We start from the raw sequence: 20271 nt of genomic DNA, 5'->3' as shown, positions 1-20271 counted from the left end.
TGTCATCTTTTTTTTTTTTTTTTTTTTTTTGATTTTTGGAGACAGGGTTTCTCTGTGTAGCTTTGCGCCTTTCCTGGAACTCACTTGGTAGCCCAGGCTGGCCTCAAACTCACAGAGATCCGCCTGGCTCTGCCTCCCAGTGCTGGGATTAAAGGCATGTGCCACCACCACCCGGCATTGTTTGTCATCTTTTGAGTACTGAGATTTAGGATTTTATATAGATATCAACCTTTTCATTTTGCTTCTGTATTCAGTAGGCAGAGAATAAATACAGTTTCCTGGTACTTCCTTATTTCTCATGGTTCAATTCTTTCCCCCTTAACAGCTAATTAATCTAGAATTTGGGGTTGAGGCTATACAAGGCAACAAGAACCCATGTAACCCAGTTGGATAACTTTAATGGTTCCTTTCCTTCCAGGCTAGGAGGGGCACTGGAAGGAAGGGAACATGTGTTCCTTATCATGCAAATCATCTGTTCTTCAAAGAAGATTTCTTCTATGAGCCTGTCTATGCTCCTTAAAAGTGTCCTACTCTCCTCTAGCTCCCTTTGGCCATGCTATTCGGAGCCATTCCTGACTCCTGATTCCATCTTGACTCAGTGTATGAGTGCTTAAGAATTACTCACTCACTCTCTTTTGGTGTTCCTGGAAGAGTCACTGAGAAGTGTTTCATAGGAGGGATCAGAGATAACACTAAAGGTAGCCACACTGGAGGAGAATGGAAAAACAGAACTACAGGCTAAAGGAGAGGTGCACTGAGATCAGGGTACAAGGGAAAGCCTAAAACATGAAGTTCAAAAATATCAGGGGAACGCTGGTAACATAAAATGAAGACATTGCACAGGCTAAACCTACAATGTCTGAAACCATCCCCTTAGGTCACTATATGGAAGGAAGAAGACTATAAAGAATCTGAAACCTGAGACTATATTGGTATTTCCTCTACATTTCACATCTCTTTGTTTTTTGACTCTTTGAAACAAAATTTTTCAAACATAATTTGATCATGTGTTTCCCCTTCCCTAGTTCCTCCCAAATCCTATCCACCCAACTTTATGTTCTTTTTCTTTCTTTAAAATAAACAAACAAAAAACCCAACAAGAAACACACACACACACACACACATCCAAAAAAGAAATCAACATGGACTCCCACCCCTAGCCAATATAAGCTATCTGCAATTGATATCTGCTAACAAAGGAGAAATCAGTTTTCCCCAATGTAGCCTCACTGGGTATATTAACCACACCTCAGGGCAGAGTAGTTGGCCAACACAAAACAAACTCAATGCTATTTTTGCATTTCTTAAGGTTGAATTTTTTTAAATGAACAATTGGAAATTAATATATTTACATGGCTAAAAAAATAATTAAAAGGATATATGTTGAAAAGCCTCACTTTTTCAATAGCTTCCATATCCCTACAGATTATGTCTTCAGGCAAATATGAACATACACAAACAATTCTTCTTTCCTCCCTTTTTACATAAATGGTTGCTTCTATATACGGTTCTGTACCTTCATTTGACAAATTCTGGAGATCTTTCCAAATCAGTACATAGAGAGCTTATGAAAGATAGTAAGAATTATCTTTATAGCTGTTTTATACTCAGCCAGATAGATGAATATTGGTACATTCTAAAAAGACACTTTGGCAGTCAAGAGCCTTACATTTTCTTCATATACTTTGATCCAGTCATTGATCTTTCAGGAATCTATCCTGAAGGAATTAACAAGAGATAGGGCAAGGACTGATGCAGACAGATATTTACTATATGATTCATTGTAACTACATCCCTCCAAATAAAGAAAGAAATAGAAAGCAACTATAAACAAATAATTAGATAAAAAATAGCATACTCCTGAAAAAGAATAGCAGGTAGCAATTAAGTATTTATGAGAACTTGAGTAATACAAAAAATGAAGCCAATCTAGTGAGATACAAAATTGAATAAATAATGCAATACCAATTATGTTTCTAAATGCACATATGGGTCCCAGGGATATAAGGTGCAAAGCATATGCAGTGCTCCAGAGGCTACCTCTAGTGTCCTCAAAAAAATGCACACAGTAGGCTGGAGATGGCTCAGCATTTAAGGGCACTGGCTGCTCTTCTAGAGGAGATAGGTTCAATTCCTAACACTCATGTAAGTCTACAACTCCAGTTCCAGAGGATCTGATACTCTCTTCTGACCTCTGCAGGCACTGCGTGCATGCTGTGCACTTACATTCAGACAAAACATCCGTACACATAAAATAAAATGGAAAAAATTGTAACACACACAGAAAGATCAAAAGGAAATATAACTAAATGTTAATTCCTTTCAGTTAAAATTACAGGTGACATTTTTCTTCTTTACAATCTTCTGTATGTTTCTCATTTTGAAGAATAAGCATGTATTATTTATTAAAATCAGAAAAAAAGGCTCCTAGCCCAGTATTCCATTCTAAACCAGGAGCCTATTTGCCTCTCTGATTCCTTATGTCTCCCCAAACATCTATCAATAGCTAGTCTTTACAGAAGGAAGAACTACTGAGTAGGTATAGAAATAAACATATTTACTTCTTTCCTTGTCCAGGCTCTAAAGGCCAAGTTCAGAGCTTTACCACCATGGACCAAGTAGGAGGCCGGGTGTCTCCTGTTCTCTCTCAAACCTAAAACAGGGAGAACAAAGAAAAAGAAGAATGTCAGTACATCCATTCAGAGGGATGAAGGACTTGTTACCTTTGTCAGACAACCAAAGAAAATGCTGACAATTCTAGGCATACCTTCAGCTCTGTTACACTAATAGTGTTTAGTTACTGAGAACTTACTAAATACTAGGCAGTTGTCATTTAATCCTGAAATCTACCTTGTAAGCAAAGTTCATTTTATAGTTCAGGAAACTAAAGGCCTGAGAGGAATCTTTTTTGTTTGTTTGTTTGTTTATTTTTCGAGACGAGAGTTTCACTGTGTAGCTTTGGAGCCTGTCCTGGAATTTGCTCTGTAGACCAGGCTGGCCTCAAACTCAGACATCCGCCTGCCTCTTTAATGCTGGGATTAAAGGCATGTGCCACCACCGTCCGGTCTGAGGGGAGTCTTAATCAAAGATATACATGTAGTAAGTGCCAGAGCATAGACTAAAGAGTCCTGTCTATTAGAATATGAGGCCTATATTCCTTCTATTAAATTATTCTGCCTCTTTTTTTTCCAGAGCTGAGGACCGAACCCAGGGCCTTGTGCTTGCTAGGCAAGCGCTCTACCACTAAGCTAAATCCCCAACCCCTATTCTGCCTTTTAAGTCCTAAAATTGTCTATGCTCTGCCTTACTTCATGAGGAAACCATTAACAACCAGTTTTAGGCTTTATAAAGATTTTTCTACTGAACTAAGCTGTTCAGAAAAGGTAAATGAGCCATTAGCTATTCCACATTTGAACACTTACATGACAGTCTATCAAAGGGGCAGAGTATGGGCTTGAAATATTGGATAAGAGACTGTACTCACTGGGCTATGAGGTCCTTTGTAACTGAGATACTGATTCCTTCTGGCCAAGTCACCTTAAAGAACCAATCTCAAGTTCAAGCAAGGGACCCACTTCATTTCAAACAGGAACAAGAAAGGAAAACCAGCAAGTTGGCTTCCATCTGGGCTGATACCCAAGAATAAACACGATGATGCCTGGGTGTCAGGACTGGGCCTTATCCATGAAGGAGGCACATTCAGGATACTAATAAAAGAGTAGATCCTAATAGATGCTATATGATTCCATTTATAGAATATTTTTCAAATGACAAAATTATAGGGATGAAAGACAGATTAGTAGTTTCCAGAACTTATGGATGATGTAGGGGGAGAAAGAGACTGAAATATAATAGTTGTAGCACTTTTTAGATTGTAATGGCCACTTTCTTTTTTAGTTAGTATACAGAAATATGAAGTAAGAGGTTTCACTGTGATATTTTTATACATACAAATCAGTGTATTTTATTCTTATTCACTCATCCCACTGCCCTCCTCTATCCTCTTCCTTACTCTAATTCTGGTTTCTGCTTCCATGTTACATATATTCTATTACCCTTTTGTTCTGTCCATCCCTCACCACGTGTGTCCAACCTTCTGATATGGCAACCCAATGCTGTTATCTTCAATGTTCACACTAGATAACCATGCAACTGAGTTACCAAAACAAACTGTAAAACCACTTCATAACATCTTAAGTCAGTTTACAATTTTGTGCCAGGCCCCATTTTCTGCTGTTCTTAGCAACATAGCTGTATGCAGCTCTTGGACCACAGGTTGGACACACCTGCTAGACCTCCTTCTCTCTACTCATAGTCCCCTTCTACTTTGATCTCTCTCTCTCTCTCCTCTCTCTCTCTCTCTCTCTCTCTCTCTCTCTCTCTCTCTCTCTCTCTCTCTCTCTCTCACACACACACACACACACACACACACACACACACACACCATAAATTTAAATCTAGATTCCATATATGAGAGAAAACAAAATTTGTCTAAGTCTGGTTATTTCATTTAACATAATGATCTCCAGTATATCCATTTTCTGCAAATATCAAAATTTCATTTTTTCATTACAGCTGAATAAAGTTCCACTGTGTCCAAGTAGCACATTTTCTCTATCTACCATCTGTTTATGGACCTCTAGGCTGGTTCTATATCTCAGTTATTGGGACTTTTTATTAAATATATTTAAGATATTAATGCTATTTTGATATACAAAGCAAGGCACCAGCATTAGCAAGCTTTCTTCTCCCATTCTTCCTCTCCATAATTTCCACACTCCTTCTTCTTCCTCCTTTCTCTCTTAGCAAAAGTGATAGCTGGTAAGGAGAACCATACCTCGAAAGATGTCCAGAATGTGTTTTCCCACATACCAACAGATGGTCTCAAAGTTAGGAAACTTGAAGAGGTCTGCTGTGCTCAGCCGCTTCTCAATTTCATAGGCTCTGTAAGGAAACATAATGACTATAAAAAGGATCTATTTACTGAGCATCTATTATTTACCAAGTATTATTCTTTGTGATATGTATCTGCTATATTTTATCCTCACAGTGACACTGTAAAATCCTATATACAAAGAAACTTTGGGTTGAAAGATTATGTGACTTGCCCAAAGGCAAATTAACAACCAAGTGAAGAAAGGGTATTAACCTTGTCAAACTGAATGTCATCAAGAACCAAGATAGGGTGGTGGCGGTGGTGGTGCAAACACCTTTAATCCCAGCACTCTGGAGGCAGAGGCAGGCGGATCTCTGTGAGTTAGAGGCCAGCCTGGTCTACAGAGTGAGATCCAGAACAGCCAGAGCTACATTACATAGAGAAACCTCGCCTAGAAAAACCACACGTACACAAAAGAAGAACAAAGATACTTTCCTTTCTTGTTGTCTTCATCTTAATATATTGCATTCCTTAGTCAAGAGGAAAACACAAGGACTATAGCACATAAGAATGGACAATTTCAGAACTCACTTGAGCTGCATTTCAATGTTAAGGCTGTGTAAGAAGTTCCCTCCAAAGGCTAGGCAGTCCACAGGGGTCAGCACAGCATGGATCCATCCTGTAGTATAATAAGGTAAAGATCACAGCTAGCAGAAGACCTTTCTTCCTTTGGACACCTCACTGCCTAGTCAGTTTAACCCTGGCTCCATAAAAATAGTCTACCACTGATTCAAAATATTCTTACTTTTTCACGACCGACTCTGTTATTACTGAAACCCTGAACAGAATCAACTTATTTCTATTGCTTTACCTACCCTCTCTTACCTAAAAGAACATCACTCTTTTGCTAGGACTATTCTTTCTTAAATGCACACCACTAGAACACAATTATTCATTCCCCTTGCCTTTGATCTAATTTTCCAGCATTATGTTTTTTCCTTAAATATGTTCCATATTCATATCCCTTTGCTACCCCTTAATCCAGAAAGTTCACGTCCCTCCTTCTCTCTCATATTGGCTACTACTCCAAAGCAGTCCTTTTTTTTTAGATTTATTTGTTTACTTTACATCCCAACAGTGGCCTCCCTTCCATCCTCTTCTCCCACTCCCTCTCTCCACCTCTCCTCTGTACCCCCAAACTACCCCTCTTCCATATTCACTCAGAAAGGGGCAGGCTTCCCATTTTATCAGCAAAGCATGGCATATCAAGCTGTCATAAGACCAAGCACCTCCCCCTGTATTCAGGCTGAGCAAGGCAATCCAGTATGAGGAACAGGTTCCCAAGAGCCAGCCAAAGCACTGGGGACAGGCCTGCTCCCATTGCCAGGAGTCCCAGAAATAGACCAAGTTACACAACTATCATATATATGCAGAAGGCCTACGTAGGTCCTATACAGGCTCCCTGGTTGTTGGTTCAGACTCAGAGTTCCCATGAGCCAGACTAGCTGTTTCTATGGGTTTTCTTGTGATGTCCCTGACCCCCTGGCTCCTACAGTCTCTCCTCCCTCTCCTCAGCAGGGAGCCCCAAGCTCAGCCCAATGTTTAAGCATCTCATTAGATGCTGAAAAGCCTTTGATAAAATCCAACACGCTTTAATGATAAAAGTCTTGGAGAGATCAGGGATAAAAGGAACATACCTAAACATAATAAAAGCAATCTACAGCAAGCCAGCAGCCAACAACAAATTAAATGGAGAGAAAATCAAAGCAATTACACTAAAATTGAATAAGACAAGGCTGTCCACTCTCTCCATATCTATTCAATATACTACTCGAAGTTCTAGCTAGATCAATAAGTCAACAAAAGGAGATGAAGGGGATACAAATTGGAAAGGAAGAAGCCAAACTTTTGCTATTTGCAGATGACATGATAGTATACATAAGTGACCCCAAAAATTTTACCAGGGAACTCCTTTAGCGAACTGGCTGGATACAAGATTAACTCAAAAAAATCAGTAGCCCTCTTACATACAAATGATAAAACAGCTGAGAAAGAAATCAGGGAAACAACACCCTTCACAATAGCCACAAAAAAAACATAAAATATCTTGGTGTAACTCTAAGAAAGCAAGTGAAAGACATGTATGACAACAATTTCAAGTCTTTGAAGAAAGAAATTGGAGAAGATATCAGAAGATGGGAAGATCTCCCATGCTCATGGATCCATAGGATTAACATAGTAAAAATGGCAATCTTAGTAAAGCAATCTACAGATTTGCAATGTAATGCCCATCAAAATTCCAACACATTTCTTTACCAACCTTAAAAGAACAACACTCAACTTCATATGGAAAGACAAAAAACCCAGGATAGCTATAAATAATACCGTACAATAAAAGAACTTCTGGAAGTATCACCATCCCTGATGTCAAGCTCTACTTAAGTTCTACTAATAAAAACAGCATGGTATTGTGCCTGAGGCTAAATAAAAAAGTAGTGGATGGGGTGGATAGATGGCTCAGTGGTTAAGAGTACTGGCTGTTCTTCCAGAGGACCTGGGTTCAATTCCCAGAACTCACATGGCAGCTCACAACTGTCTGTAATTCCAGTTCCAGGGGCTCTGATACCAATACAAATAAAATAAAATAAAATAAAATAAAGAAGTCAAAATTACACAATGGAGAAAATAAAGGATCTTCAACAAATGGTGCTGGCATAACTGCATGTTGGCATGTAGAAGAATGTGAATAGATCTATATCTATCTTCATGCACAAAACTCAAGTCCAAGTGGATCAAAGACCTCAATATAAATCCAGTTACACTGAACCTGACAGAAGAGAAAGTGGGAAATAGCCTTGAAAGCATTGGCACAGGAGACAACTTCCTGAACAGAACACCAGTGGCTAAGATGGACAATTAATAAATGGAACCTCATGAAACTGAAAAGCATCTGTAAGACAAAGGACACTGTCAATAGGACAAAATGACAGCCTACAGAATGGGAAAAGATCTTCACCAACCCCAGAGCTGACAGAGGGCTGATCCCCAAAATATACAAAGAACTCAAGAAACTGGACATCAAAACACAAATAATACAATTAAAAAATAGGGTATAGACCTAAACAGAGAATTCTCAACAGAAGAATCTCAAATGGCAGAGAAACACTTAAAGAAATATTCATCATCCTTAGCCATCAGGGAAATGCAAATCAAAATGACTCTGAGATTCCATCTTACACCTGTCAGAATGGCTAAGATCAAAAACACAAATGGCAGCTTATGTGGAGCAAGGAGAAAACTCCTCCACTGCTGGTGGGGGTGCAAACTTGTACAGCCACTTTGAAAATCAGTATGGCGGTTTCTCAGAAAATTGGGAATCAATCTACCTCAAGATTCAGCTATACTAATCTTAGGCATATACCCAAAAGATACTTAATCATACCACAAGGACACTTGCTCAACTATGTTCATAGCAGCTTTGTTTGTAATAGTCAGAACCTAGAAACAACCAAAGTATGGATAAAGAAAATGTGGTACATGTACACAATGGAGTATTACTCAGCTGTTAAAAACAATGGCATCATGAAATTTATACGTAAATGGACAGAACTAGAAAAAAATCATCCTAAGTGTGGTAACCCAGACCCAGAAAGACAAATATGGCATGTATTCTCTCATAAGTGGATATTAACTGTAAAGTAAAGGATAATCACGCTACAATACATAGACCCAGAGAGGCTAAGTAACAAGTAGGGCCCAAGGGGGGACCTTGGATCTTCCTGGGAAGGGGAAATAGAAAAGAACTCCTGGGTGGACTGGGGGCGGGTGGGTATGGGAACTTGAGGGATCCGGTTGGAGGGGGTGGAGAAGGAGAGTGCTGAGAGTGATGACTGGAAAGGGGGGCTTTCAGGTTCGGGGAGAAGCCTCATGCAAGAGAAACTCCCATAAGTCTACAAAGATGACCCCAGTTGAGACTCCTGGCAGTAGTGGATTAGTGGATGCATAGCCTGAACTGGCTACTCCTGTGGTGGGATTGGTGACTACCCTGGTTATCATTGGAGAGCCATCGGATTCAAACTGGTTTTTTTTTTTTTTTTTTTTTTGGAGATGAGGATCGAACCCAGGGCCTTGTGTTTGCTAGGCAAGCGCTCTACCACTGAGCTAAATCCCCAATCCCTCAAACTGTTTTTTTTAATACCTGTAGGTATGACTAAACCCCTTCAAATTGGTAAAACATCAACACCAATAATTTGTGATATGCTCCATATATATAGTTGAAACCACTAAAACAAACAAAACTAGAGCAAATAAACAACAAGAACCACTGAAAACCAACACAAATTCTAAACCTAAAAATTCATGGGATCCAAACAAACTAATCTTGGGAAAGATATATAAAGTTAGAGACTGATAATTCCCAACTTCAAAACTTACTACAAATGTATAGTAATAAAAGAAGTATGCATTATCTTCAGGACAAACATATTAATCAATGGAAGATATATGATTCAAAAAATAAACCCACATATGGTCAGCTGACTTTTCCTGGGTTTTTTTTCCATTTGATTTTTGGTTTTGCAACACTGGGGAGCAAGTTCAGGACCTTGGACATACTAGGCAAGCACTCTACCACTGAACTACAACTTGAACCTCAGATCAATCAATTTTTGTGAGAGATATCAAGACAATTCAGTGAGGAAAGAATCATTTTTCAAGATTGTGGTGGTATTGTGTTCCCCCAAATATTGTGTACCTTAATAAACTTATCTGGGGTCAGAGAACAGAAAAGCCACAAGATACTTAGGCTAGAAAATGTTAGCACACGCCTTTAATCCTAGCATTCCAGAGACAGAAATCCCTCTGGATCTCTGTGAGTTCAAGGCCACATTGGAAACAGCCAGGCGTGGTGACTCATGCCTTTAATCCCAGAAAGCAGCCTTTAATCCCAGGGAGTGGTGGTAGAAAGCAGAAAGGTTTACAAGGTGTGAGGACCAGAAACTAGAAGCATTTGCCTGGTTAAGCATTTGGCTGGTTAAGCATTCAGGCTTCTAGCAGAGTTCAGCTGAGAGCCATTTGGATGAGAACACAGAAGCTTCCAGTCTGAGGAAACAGGACCAGCTGAGGAATTGGCAAGGTGAGATAGCTGTGGCTTGTTCTGTCTCTCTGATCTACCAGCATTGACCCCAATAACTGGACTCGGGTTTGATTTTATTAATAAGAACTTTTAAGACTCAGGCTACACAAGATAGTCTAGAACAATTAGATGTCAACATGCTGAAGAATGAAACTGGGTCCTCACCTCAAACTATATATAAAAAACAAACTTAAAATTAATAAAAAGGTCTAAATATAAGAGCCAAAACTATATTGGAGACTGTGATACATACTTAGAAAGCTAAGGCAGAAAGATGACAGGTTTGAGGCTAGCTGGACTACAAAGTAAGACAGAGTACAGTCTGAGTAAGACAATGTCTCAAAAAAACCCTATAAAATATTTATAAGTATTCATGACCTTGAGTTACCAATACCTATAGAAATGTATAATCCTATTGAACAAAAAGCTAAGGCAGAAGGTCACAGGTTTGAGGTCTGGTGGCTACATAGTAAGACTGAGCACAACCTGAGTGAGACAAATAAAAAACAAAAAACCCTCACAAAAAATCCTGTAAAACATTATGACAATACACAGGATACCAGTACTATGAGCAAAGAAAAACTGGACAAGAAAAACAGATTAAGTTGGACAGAATTCGTAACTTTCATGTTTTATGGGACCCTAACAAAGAATGTCAAAAGACTCAACTCTTTCTGGGGAGCTATAGGCAATTAATGGCTGCTGGGGGAGAGGGAGTCACAGTTACTGGTAAGATAATCGCCATCCATGCTCAGGTAAGCAACCCTAATGAAATGCAGTGGGGCACACATAGATGTGAAAGTAGGAGATACTTGTTTGGAAGAAGGGATTCAGCAGCAGGAAGAGAAGGATAAGAGAAGATAATGGGGGACATGAATGAAATACATATATGTATATGGAACTGTCAATGAATCAGTTTTTAATGTATTAAAAATAATATAAAAATACAAACTCAAAAATGGGAAAATATTTGAATATATCTGATAAAGGTACAAAAATATAATGAACTATTTTAACAATAAAAATACTATTTAATTAAAGAATAAGTAAAAGATTTCACAAAAATACCAAAGAACAAAGATCTATAAAGTACAGAAGTACTTTTTCAAGATGGTCAACATTAAAAATCATTAGGGAAAACACAAACTAGAACCTCAGTGGTATACCACTTTACTCACACTAGGATTGCTATGATCATAAAGACAGCAATGACAAGTATTGGAGAAAATATGAAGAAATTGGAACCCCTGTACTTTGTTATCTGGAATGTAAAATAGTGCACGTATATACTTTGAAAACAGCTTGGCAGTTCCTCAAAAAGGCAAACGATAGAGTTACTACATAATAGAGGAATTCCTCTCCCAAAAGATAAACAAGAAAACTGAAAATACAAGCTGAATATACCTTATCTAAAATACTTCAGATCAGAAGTGTTTCAGACTTCGGACATTTTTGAAATTTTGGAATATTTGCAAATACACAGATATCTTGAGGATAAAAAGAGTTATTCTGGGAATGGGACCCAAGTCTAAACAAAACACTCACTTATGATTTGAATGTACTTTATACAAACAGCCTGAAGGAAATTTTACATACTTTAATGCACTTACGTCTTTGAACATGATCCCATCACATTAGTCAGATGTGAAATTTTCTATCTGCACAGTTGCTTTGGCTCTCAAAAAGTCTCAGTCAGTAAAGTACTTGCCATACAAGCACGAGGACCTAAGTTCAGATCCCAATCACCCATGTAAAAATCTAAGCATGGCAGCATGTGTCTGTAATTCCAGCACTGGGGAGCTTGGAGAAAGGAAGACTCCTCAGGCTTGTTACAACTAGTCTAATTTAGTGAGAAACTATGTCTCAAAAAATAAGGTGATGGGCTAGAGATAAGATGGCTTGGGAATTAAGAAGAACATTGGCTGCTCTTCCAGAGGACCCGGCTTCAATCCCCAGCACCCATAGGAGTTCACAACTGTCTGTAACTCCAATTCCAGGGGATTTGATTGCTCTCTTCAGGCCTCCAGGGGGACAAGGCAAGCACCTGATGCACATACTTACATGTAGGCAAAAGACTCATATAAAAAAATCACTAAAATTAAAAAAATAAGGTGAAGAACACTAACACAGAAAACATCTGATGTCAAATTCTGGACTCTCATGTGCATACATAGAGAACTATGTACATACAGAGAACATAGAAAATAAACTCAATAAAACATGATTTGGGGGTTTCAGATTATTAGATACTTTTGGACTCCCAAGTGCTGGGATTAAAGGCATGCACCAAAACCGCCTGGCTTGCTTCCAGATTTTTTTAATTAGGAATATTCAATTCATTATGCTAGCATAATAACTTGTACATGAATACTCATAGTAGCATTGTTCATAATAGCCGAAAATTATTCCAAGTTAGGTTGTCTGACACATAAGTATAACCGCAGCTACTCAAGAAGCTGAGGCCTGACTGGACTACACAGTGAGCTCAGTGCCAACCTGGGCAATTTAGTGTGATCCTATCTCAAAAAAATAATAAAACAAGTAGGATAAAAAATAATGAATAGCCAGGCGGTGGTGGCGCACTCCTTTAATCCCAGCACTCGGGAGGCAGAGCCAGGAGGATCTCTGTGAGTTCGAGGCCAGCCTGGTCTACAGAGTGAGTTCCAGGAAAGGCGCAAAGCTACACAGAGAAACCCTGTCTCAAAAAAAAAAAAAAAAAAACAGAAAAAAAAAAACAGAAAAAAACGAATAGGGGCTGTGGAAACAGCTCAGTGGTAGAGCACTTACTTAGCATTCACAAGGCTTTGCATTTAATCCCCAGTACCAAGAAAAAATAGAAACAACTCAAATGTCTATCAGCTAGTGAATAAAAACAAACAAAATGTGGCTGGAGGAAGTAGAGGAGCAGTGTATAACAGTATTTCAAGGAATGACATGGCTGTTTGACTTTTTTTCCACTTGAACTCAGAGCAGCTGTGATTACTTATGTAAGATATTCACAAGATTGGGCTCTCTAACATCCAGTCATAGAAGGATGAAGGGTTCATGGGGCCATCCTTCCCTGAAGATTCATATGCAATTAATGGTTGATAGGGAAGACAGATTTTCTTCAGTAGTGTAGCCACTGGTAAGGTCCCTAATATGCTCCTGTTAACAACTCTAAGGAAACATCACTGTGTTTCACACACGAAAGTAATCTGGGCAGTGATGGCACACACCTTTAATCCCAGACTCAGAAGGCAGAGGCAGGCAGAGGCAGGCAGATCTCTGTGAGTTCAACGGCATCCTGGTCTACACAGTGAGTTCCAGGACAGCCAAGGCTGTTACAGAGTGAAACCTGTCTCGAAAAACAAAACAAACAAACAAAAAAAGATATGAAAGTAGAAAGGAAGCTAGATGGTTAAGGAGGTTAGCAGGTGTGGTAGGGGGACAGCAGGGAGTGGTGAATATGAAATACAATATATACATGCATAAAATGTCATACTGAGATCCACTATTATGGATAATATATGCTAATAAAACATTTTTAAAAAGAAAAGGGAAATACATGGCATATTCACATAATGAAATACTATTTTGCAGGGGCTGGAGTTGTAGCTCAGTGGTAGAGGGCTTGCTTAACATGAGCAAAGCCCTGTTTGATTTCCAGCACTACATAAAACACAAAAATTAGGCATGGTGGTGCAAGTGTATAACTGTAGTGCTCAGGAGATGGAGGCAGGAGTAGTAGAAGGTCAAGGTTATCCTTGGCTACACAACAAACATGACTAAATTAGACCCTGTCACAAGGGGTGGGGTGGGGAGAGACTATTTTGCAATTAAAAAGAGCAAAGTAGTTAAGTAAGGTGTCATATGCTTGTAATCGCATACTTATGAAGCTGAGAAAATATTCCAAGTTTGAGGCGAGGCTAGGCCACAGAGCAAATTCCAAGATCACATGAATCTTTCTAAAGAGAAAACAAAGTAAGATGGTGAACACTTGAAATCCCACCACTCAGAAGGTGGAGGCAGGAGGATCATATTTCAGGGCCAACTTCAGCTACACACACAGTTGAGTTCAAGGCCAGCCTGGGCTATATGAGATCCCATCTCAAAAACTATTAAAGTGACAACAAATGCTGTGACATGGATAAACTCTGAAAACATGTGAGTGGAAAAAAAAAACAGAAACAAAAGACAACAATACATTTATATGGAATCTAATTCCATCTATACAGAATACTCAAAAGAGGCAAATCCATATACAAGGTAAGTGAAAAAGTTGTTGTCACAGCCTGGGAGGAGAACAAAATAAAAAGTAACTATTAATGGGGAAGGTGTTTTTTTTTAAGGTGATGATCATATCCCTGGTTATACAACCTTATAAATATACTAAAAAACAACCGCTAAATGAGAATGAATGAATATAGAACAATTCTTTGAAAAGCATAGACGACCACAACTCATCTAATATGGAATAAATGGGCTGGCAAGATGGCTTTGTTGGTAAAAGCAACATGGGCCAGATAATGCAAAGAATCTTATAAAGATCAAGGAAATTTGTCGGCAATGGTGGCTCACGCCTTTAATCCCAGCATTCAGGAGGCAGAGGCAGATGGATCCCTGTGAGTTCAAGGCCAGCCTGGTCTACAGAGTGAGATCCAGGACAGCCAGCACTGTTTCATAGAGAAAGCTTGTCTTGAAAAAAAATTAAAAAAAAAAAGATTAAGGAAATTGAATGCCAAATTAAAACTCTCCACAAAATTTTAAGGTCCATGTGATTTCACAAGAGAATGCCATTTATTTATTGTTTTTTGAGCTTCCCCCAACTTTTCAGGTCCATGTGATTTCACAAGAGAAACCCACTTATTTATTTATTTGTTTATTATTTTTGAGCTGAACAAGGTGGCACATGCCTTTAATCCCAGCAGTTGGGAGGCAGAGGCAAGAAGATCTGTCTGAGTTCAAGGCCAGCCTGATCTACAGAGTAAGACCTTGTCTCAGAAAACAACAACAAAAAATTTTTTAAATATTTATTTTGTTTTGTTTTTAAATGGAGTTTTACTAAGTTGCCCAGGCTGGCCTTGAAAACATAATCCCCCTGTCTCAGTAGGCCAAGTACCTGAGATTCCAGGTGTATCCCACTACGCCCACGTTCAATAAGAATATTTCACTATACATTTCAGGAATATTTAATGTTAATCCTGATTAAATAATCAAGAAACATTTAAATTGGACAGAGATACCTTGTTCATAGGAGACTCAATTAGATTCCAGATATGAACTCTCCCCAGATTGAGACAACAGGGCTATTTTTTTAAATGTACATACTTAGCTCAGAATATAGCTCAGTAGAACACTTGGCTAGCAAAATATACAAATTCAACTCTATGTGAGATCTAAGAATCCTAGAAGTAAAACCCAGGCATGAACTATTAAGAAAGAACATTTCCATCCTGGGTTATTCAACATTATAGACTAGAACATCAGCCTCACAGTTATTATCCCTAGAGGCATGGTGCTGACTCCATCTACCTGTATACCCAGTTGACATCAACCCAGAAACAAGTGTTCAATCAGCCGCCTCCTGCCTGCTCTGCCATCTGCAGCCTCCACAAGCAACCACACTATCTACTGGCCACCACATAAATTTTCTTGAGGTCTACTTCTTAACCTCTCAGCTGATGAGAAAAAGAGATGTCACATCATGAGATCACTAAATTATGGGCAGGATTTGTTGCAGTGCCACTATCTCCCTTTGTCTGCCCTTCCCATCCTCCCCTCTAGAGGGACTCAGGAATGACCTGTAGGAATGAAAAGTGTTTGTCCTTGCTTCACAGAACACTTGTAGCACTTTTCCACCTGGTCACCAAAGAACATCTCGTTCTGATTAGAGGAGCTGCTCCAGCACTCAAAGAGAGTCAGATTAGCATTTGTTGGGCGGATCAGGTAGAAGATCTTCTCACCCTAAAATAAAAAAAAGATAACATACCAAAGGTTTTAAGAAAAGTCATTCTGGGGGGAAGGGATCTTCCTAAGGACCAAATCTCTTTCCCATGCTCCACAACTACAGCAGTATGCCAAACCTATTTCCCAATTTTTATATCATTTTTTTATCTACTGCTGAAATTTTCTTCAAATTTTACAAAACAACCTGAGGGAGGTATTTAAATCAAAACTGTTTAAGTTAGGAGAAATATATACCAAATGCTCTTATTTCATATGTAATACCAAATGAGAAACGGCCTCTATAGATAAGATCAATACTAATAGTCCTAGAATTTAAGGCCATGTTACTGATGAGAAGAAAAATGAATCTGCCTTTAAATGCCAGTTACACAGTGTTCTTTCCCACACCTACAATCAAAGTTATTAAGTTTAAAAGTTCAGTAACTGCCCAAGGACTTCTAGAAGATTGCTTTTCACTAGATGATTATCTGTTGGAAGAATATTTTATTTCTTAATTGTATTTTGCTTGAATAATCATCTGAGAGACAATTTGGTGAAAAAGAACCATACCCTAGCATAAGGATAACTCTGGTAGCTTGGCTAATATATTATAAATTTAAACAGACAAAATGATGATATGCATTAAAAACTAGATATGTGTACTGTACAATGGGAGAAAACAGACAGCCTTCACAGATTAGCTAATAATAGTATTATATCAATTTCCTGATTTTGATAACTGTTCTGTAATTACTTAAGAGAATACCTTTGTTCTTTTTTTTTTTTTTTTTTTTTTGGTTTTTTCGAGACAGGGTTTCTCTGTGTAGCTTTGCGCCTTTCCTGGAACTCACTTGGTAGTCCAGGCTGGCCTCGAACTCACAGAGATCCACCTGGCTCTGCCTCCCGAGTGCTGGGATTAAAGGCATGCACCACCACTGCCCGGCTACCTTTGTTCTTAAGAACTATATAATGAATTACTAGACATAAGGAGATACTATCTTAAGGATCTAAGGAGACACACACTAGAACTACTCCCAAATGTCTCAGGAAAAAAATAGTCACTTCATTTTGTTTGCTTTGGAGAAAGAAAATGAAAGAAAGCACTTGTGAACCTGGATGAGGAACACACAGGAAATCATCTCACTCTTCTTGCATTTTTTCCATGAAAATATTAAAACATGCATCTGCATAACAGCATTTTCATTTACATGCTCCAATTCTTCATGATAAACCAATGAGAACAACTAATTGAAGATGTATGATCTTTTTGCACAACAATCATAAAGCAAGTTTTCTGTTCCTTCCTCGGCACTTCTGTTAAGACAGCTAAATAGAATAAACAGTGGTGAAAACAATCAAAATTATTTAAGAAATTGTTTTCCCAACTGCAAACATCCTTTATAGGCACCAAACAGTAATTACAAAATCATAACAACCACTAAAAAGAAAATCATAGGAATTATTACTTTGAAAGGAATTCCATTATGTCTGTTTTATCTGTGGTGGCAATTAAGTGACTATATAACTGTCAAAATTCACAAACATATAAATGAATTCTATGGTGCATGTATTAAAGTTCGGGGGAGGGAAAACTCATCAAGAATTTCTACAGTAAACATAGACATTTTCATACATACTGGCAGAACAGAAATATTAAAAATTTCTGATATTAGAAATAATAGAAATTAGTTCATTTAAGAAGGTAACAGTTGGGAATATCTTAAGGAATCTACTGTAGTTCAAAAAACTACTTCTGCAGTGCTAGAAATACATAGAAAGCAGGGCCTTGCACATGCTAAATAAGCACTCCACCCTTGAGTTATATCCCCAGACCTCAAAAAAGTATTGTTTTAGTGCTGGGGTGCCGCCTAGGTCCTTCTTTTTTGTTGTTGTTTTTTTGAGACAGGGTTTCTCTGTGTTAACAGCTCTGGCTGTACTGGAACTCATTATGGAGACCAGGCTGACCTCGAACTCACAGAGATCCGCCTGCCTCTGCCTCTCAAGTGCTGGGATTAAAGGTGTGCACCACCACCGCCCGGCTTGCCTAGAGCCTTCTTACGTATGCCTCCCTCAACATGTATTTTTGTTGTCGTTCTTTGTTTTGGTTTGGGTTTTGTAGCTCAGGCTAACCTCTAACTCATGGCAACCTTCTTGCCTCAACCTTCCAAGTGTTGGAATTATAGGCACAAGCCACCATGCTTACCTTCAAAAACCTTTTCCTTAAGCATCAAAACTAGAGGCCTATCTACCAAGTAAGACACCTTGATAGAGTTAATTATATCAAAGTGTTACCCAAATAGAATATGAAAGGCAGATACGTCTGGCTGCCTCCAGAAGTCATATGCATTCCTACCTTAAGCACATGGTACCAGACTGAGGTCCCACCAAAGTCAATGTGAAAATCTGTGTAACTATCCCGCACACTCATGAGGCAGTACTTCTGCACATTGGGTCTCTCAAAGACACTTTCCTCCGGCCACAAGTTCTCTACCCATGACAACTTGCGAACAATCTTGGGTGTTTCCACAAGGTTTGAAAGCCTAGTAAAGAAGGCAAAAAGACATGTAAGCTGACAGAAAATTGAAAGTTTAAGCCTGAATAAAATACCCTCGTAGATAAGACAAATAAAAAAATCATTTTCGCTGGGCGGTAGTGGCACACTCCTTTAATCCCAGGATTCAGGAGGCAGAGCCAGGTGGATCTCTGTGAGTTCAAGGCCTGCCTGGGCTACAGAGTAAGTTCCAGGAAAGGCTTCAAAGCTACACAGAGAAATCCTGTCTCAAAAAACCAAAAAAAAAAAAATCATTTTCTCCACAGAACCCAAAGGTATATATAACACTTATTCCTATAAGTTTGACAGTAGATGTTTTAAAATTTATTTATTTTTATTTTATGTGCATTGGTGTTTTGCCTGCATGTATATCTGAGGTGTCAGATCCCCTAGAACTTGAGTTATAAACTGTTGTGAGCTGACAAGTGGGTGCTGGGTATTGAACCTGGGTCCTCTAGAAGAGCAGCCAGTGCTCTTAACTGCTAAGCCATCTCTCCATCCCTGATCATTAGTCTTATTCCACTCAGCTTCCAAAGTCTTAAATCCTAGTTTCAAATCCTTCCCCAGTAGAAAGTGATCACTTCTACTACTAAATTGTCATACCTATCATTTCATTTCCCGTCTACTCATTCAGCACACACTTTATAACAGTTGTCTAGTCCCTACCTTGATATCTTCTTTATGAAAAGCCGTTATATTACAGAAACCTTCTGGAGCTCAGTTCCATAAATCTAGCTGTTTTTAATCCCATATAAACGCACAAATCTTTCATAACATTATACTCTCCTCTTTGGTTTGACCTCAGGAAATTCAATGAAAACTCTGCATTCCATCTCTACCAACTATTTAAACAAAGAATTACGCACTCATGTGTATAGTACCTTTCCATATGCATCCTAGTCCCCCACCTTTATCTTCTGTTTGTTCCAGTTTTCTTCTTTCCCTTTTTCTGCATGTCTCAAAGCTATTTCACAGGCTTTCTGGATAAAGTGATATATAAAGCAACTATAGCTTTTAAATACCTTTAGGTTCTTTAATCTTAAAAGCAACAGCAAGCTAGGCGGTGGTGGCGCACCCCTTTAATCCCAGCACTCGGGAGGCAGAGGCAGGCGGATCTCTGTGAGTTCAAGGCCAGTCTTGTCTACAGAGTGGGTTCCAGGACAGCCAGGGCTACACAGAGAAACCCTGTCTCACCCTCTACGCCCAAAAGAAAAGAAAAGAAGGAAACTGGAGACGAAATTGGCTAGATTATTATAAAGTTGAATTGATACCCTACAAAGTATATATATATCACCTGCCTACTCCAAAGGAAGAAACCATTAGAAGGAAACCAAAATATGAATTCAAGTATATCTACAAGTTTTAGACATGTTGTTAGGCTTTTTTGTTACCTTTCCCCTCCTACCTGGTATCAGAGAATTCCAAACTAATGACATTGAGGACTTTTTCCCTCTTTCCACTGTAATAATATTTCACAAAGTCACCGAGTTTCATCTTGCAGTCAGCCTGGCGGGCCACATCAATCACATCAATCTCTTTGTCAGAACCTGAAGTAAAGAAATGAGTTCTGTACCAAGTGATCTCAGGGACAAAAAATTCTTGTTCCCTCACCAGCACCTAGAATGGCCTTATACTCAGGAATTCTGTCTTCAGATACTTATGTGTTCAGGGCAGAGAGTAGGAATCTATCACACCCTCTCAAGATCTGGGTGGAGGCCTGTTAGGGCTCTGGAGCTACCTGACAGAGACTCTCAGATCTGCCATGGGTCTGCTTCTTTATTT

The 20271-nt window shown here is 38.8% G+C and overlaps 1 protein-coding gene across 4 annotated transcripts in view; it reads right to left on the bottom strand.

The window, feature by feature from the left end:
* The window catches only part of Phf8 (PHD finger protein 8), a 103048-nt gene that overhangs the window by 57100 nt on the left and 25677 nt on the right, over positions 1 to 20271 (bottom strand). For all 4 annotated transcript variants that reach the window (XM_059251418.1, XM_059251421.1, XM_059251420.1 and 1 more), the window contains exons 6-11: positions 19895 to 20036; positions 18292 to 18478; positions 15794 to 15956; positions 5468 to 5555; positions 4838 to 4944; positions 2562 to 2653 (exon numbers count right to left, since the gene is read on the bottom strand). In XM_059251418.1, the coding sequence (XP_059107401.1) occupies positions 2562 to 2653; positions 4838 to 4944; positions 5468 to 5555; positions 15794 to 15956; positions 18292 to 18478; positions 19895 to 20036 (779 nt within the window). The remainder of the gene's footprint in view (positions 1 to 2561; positions 2654 to 4837; positions 4945 to 5467; positions 5556 to 15793; positions 15957 to 18291; positions 18479 to 19894; positions 20037 to 20271) is intronic.

Source organism: Peromyscus eremicus, chromosome X (genome assembly GCF_949786415.1).
Source record: "Peromyscus eremicus chromosome X, PerEre_H2_v1, whole genome shotgun sequence".
Taxonomy (NCBI): Eukaryota; Metazoa; Chordata; class Mammalia; order Rodentia; family Cricetidae; genus Peromyscus; species Peromyscus eremicus.
Note: the sequence above shows the minus strand (reverse complement) of the source record. Positions and strands in the feature narration are given on the sequence as shown.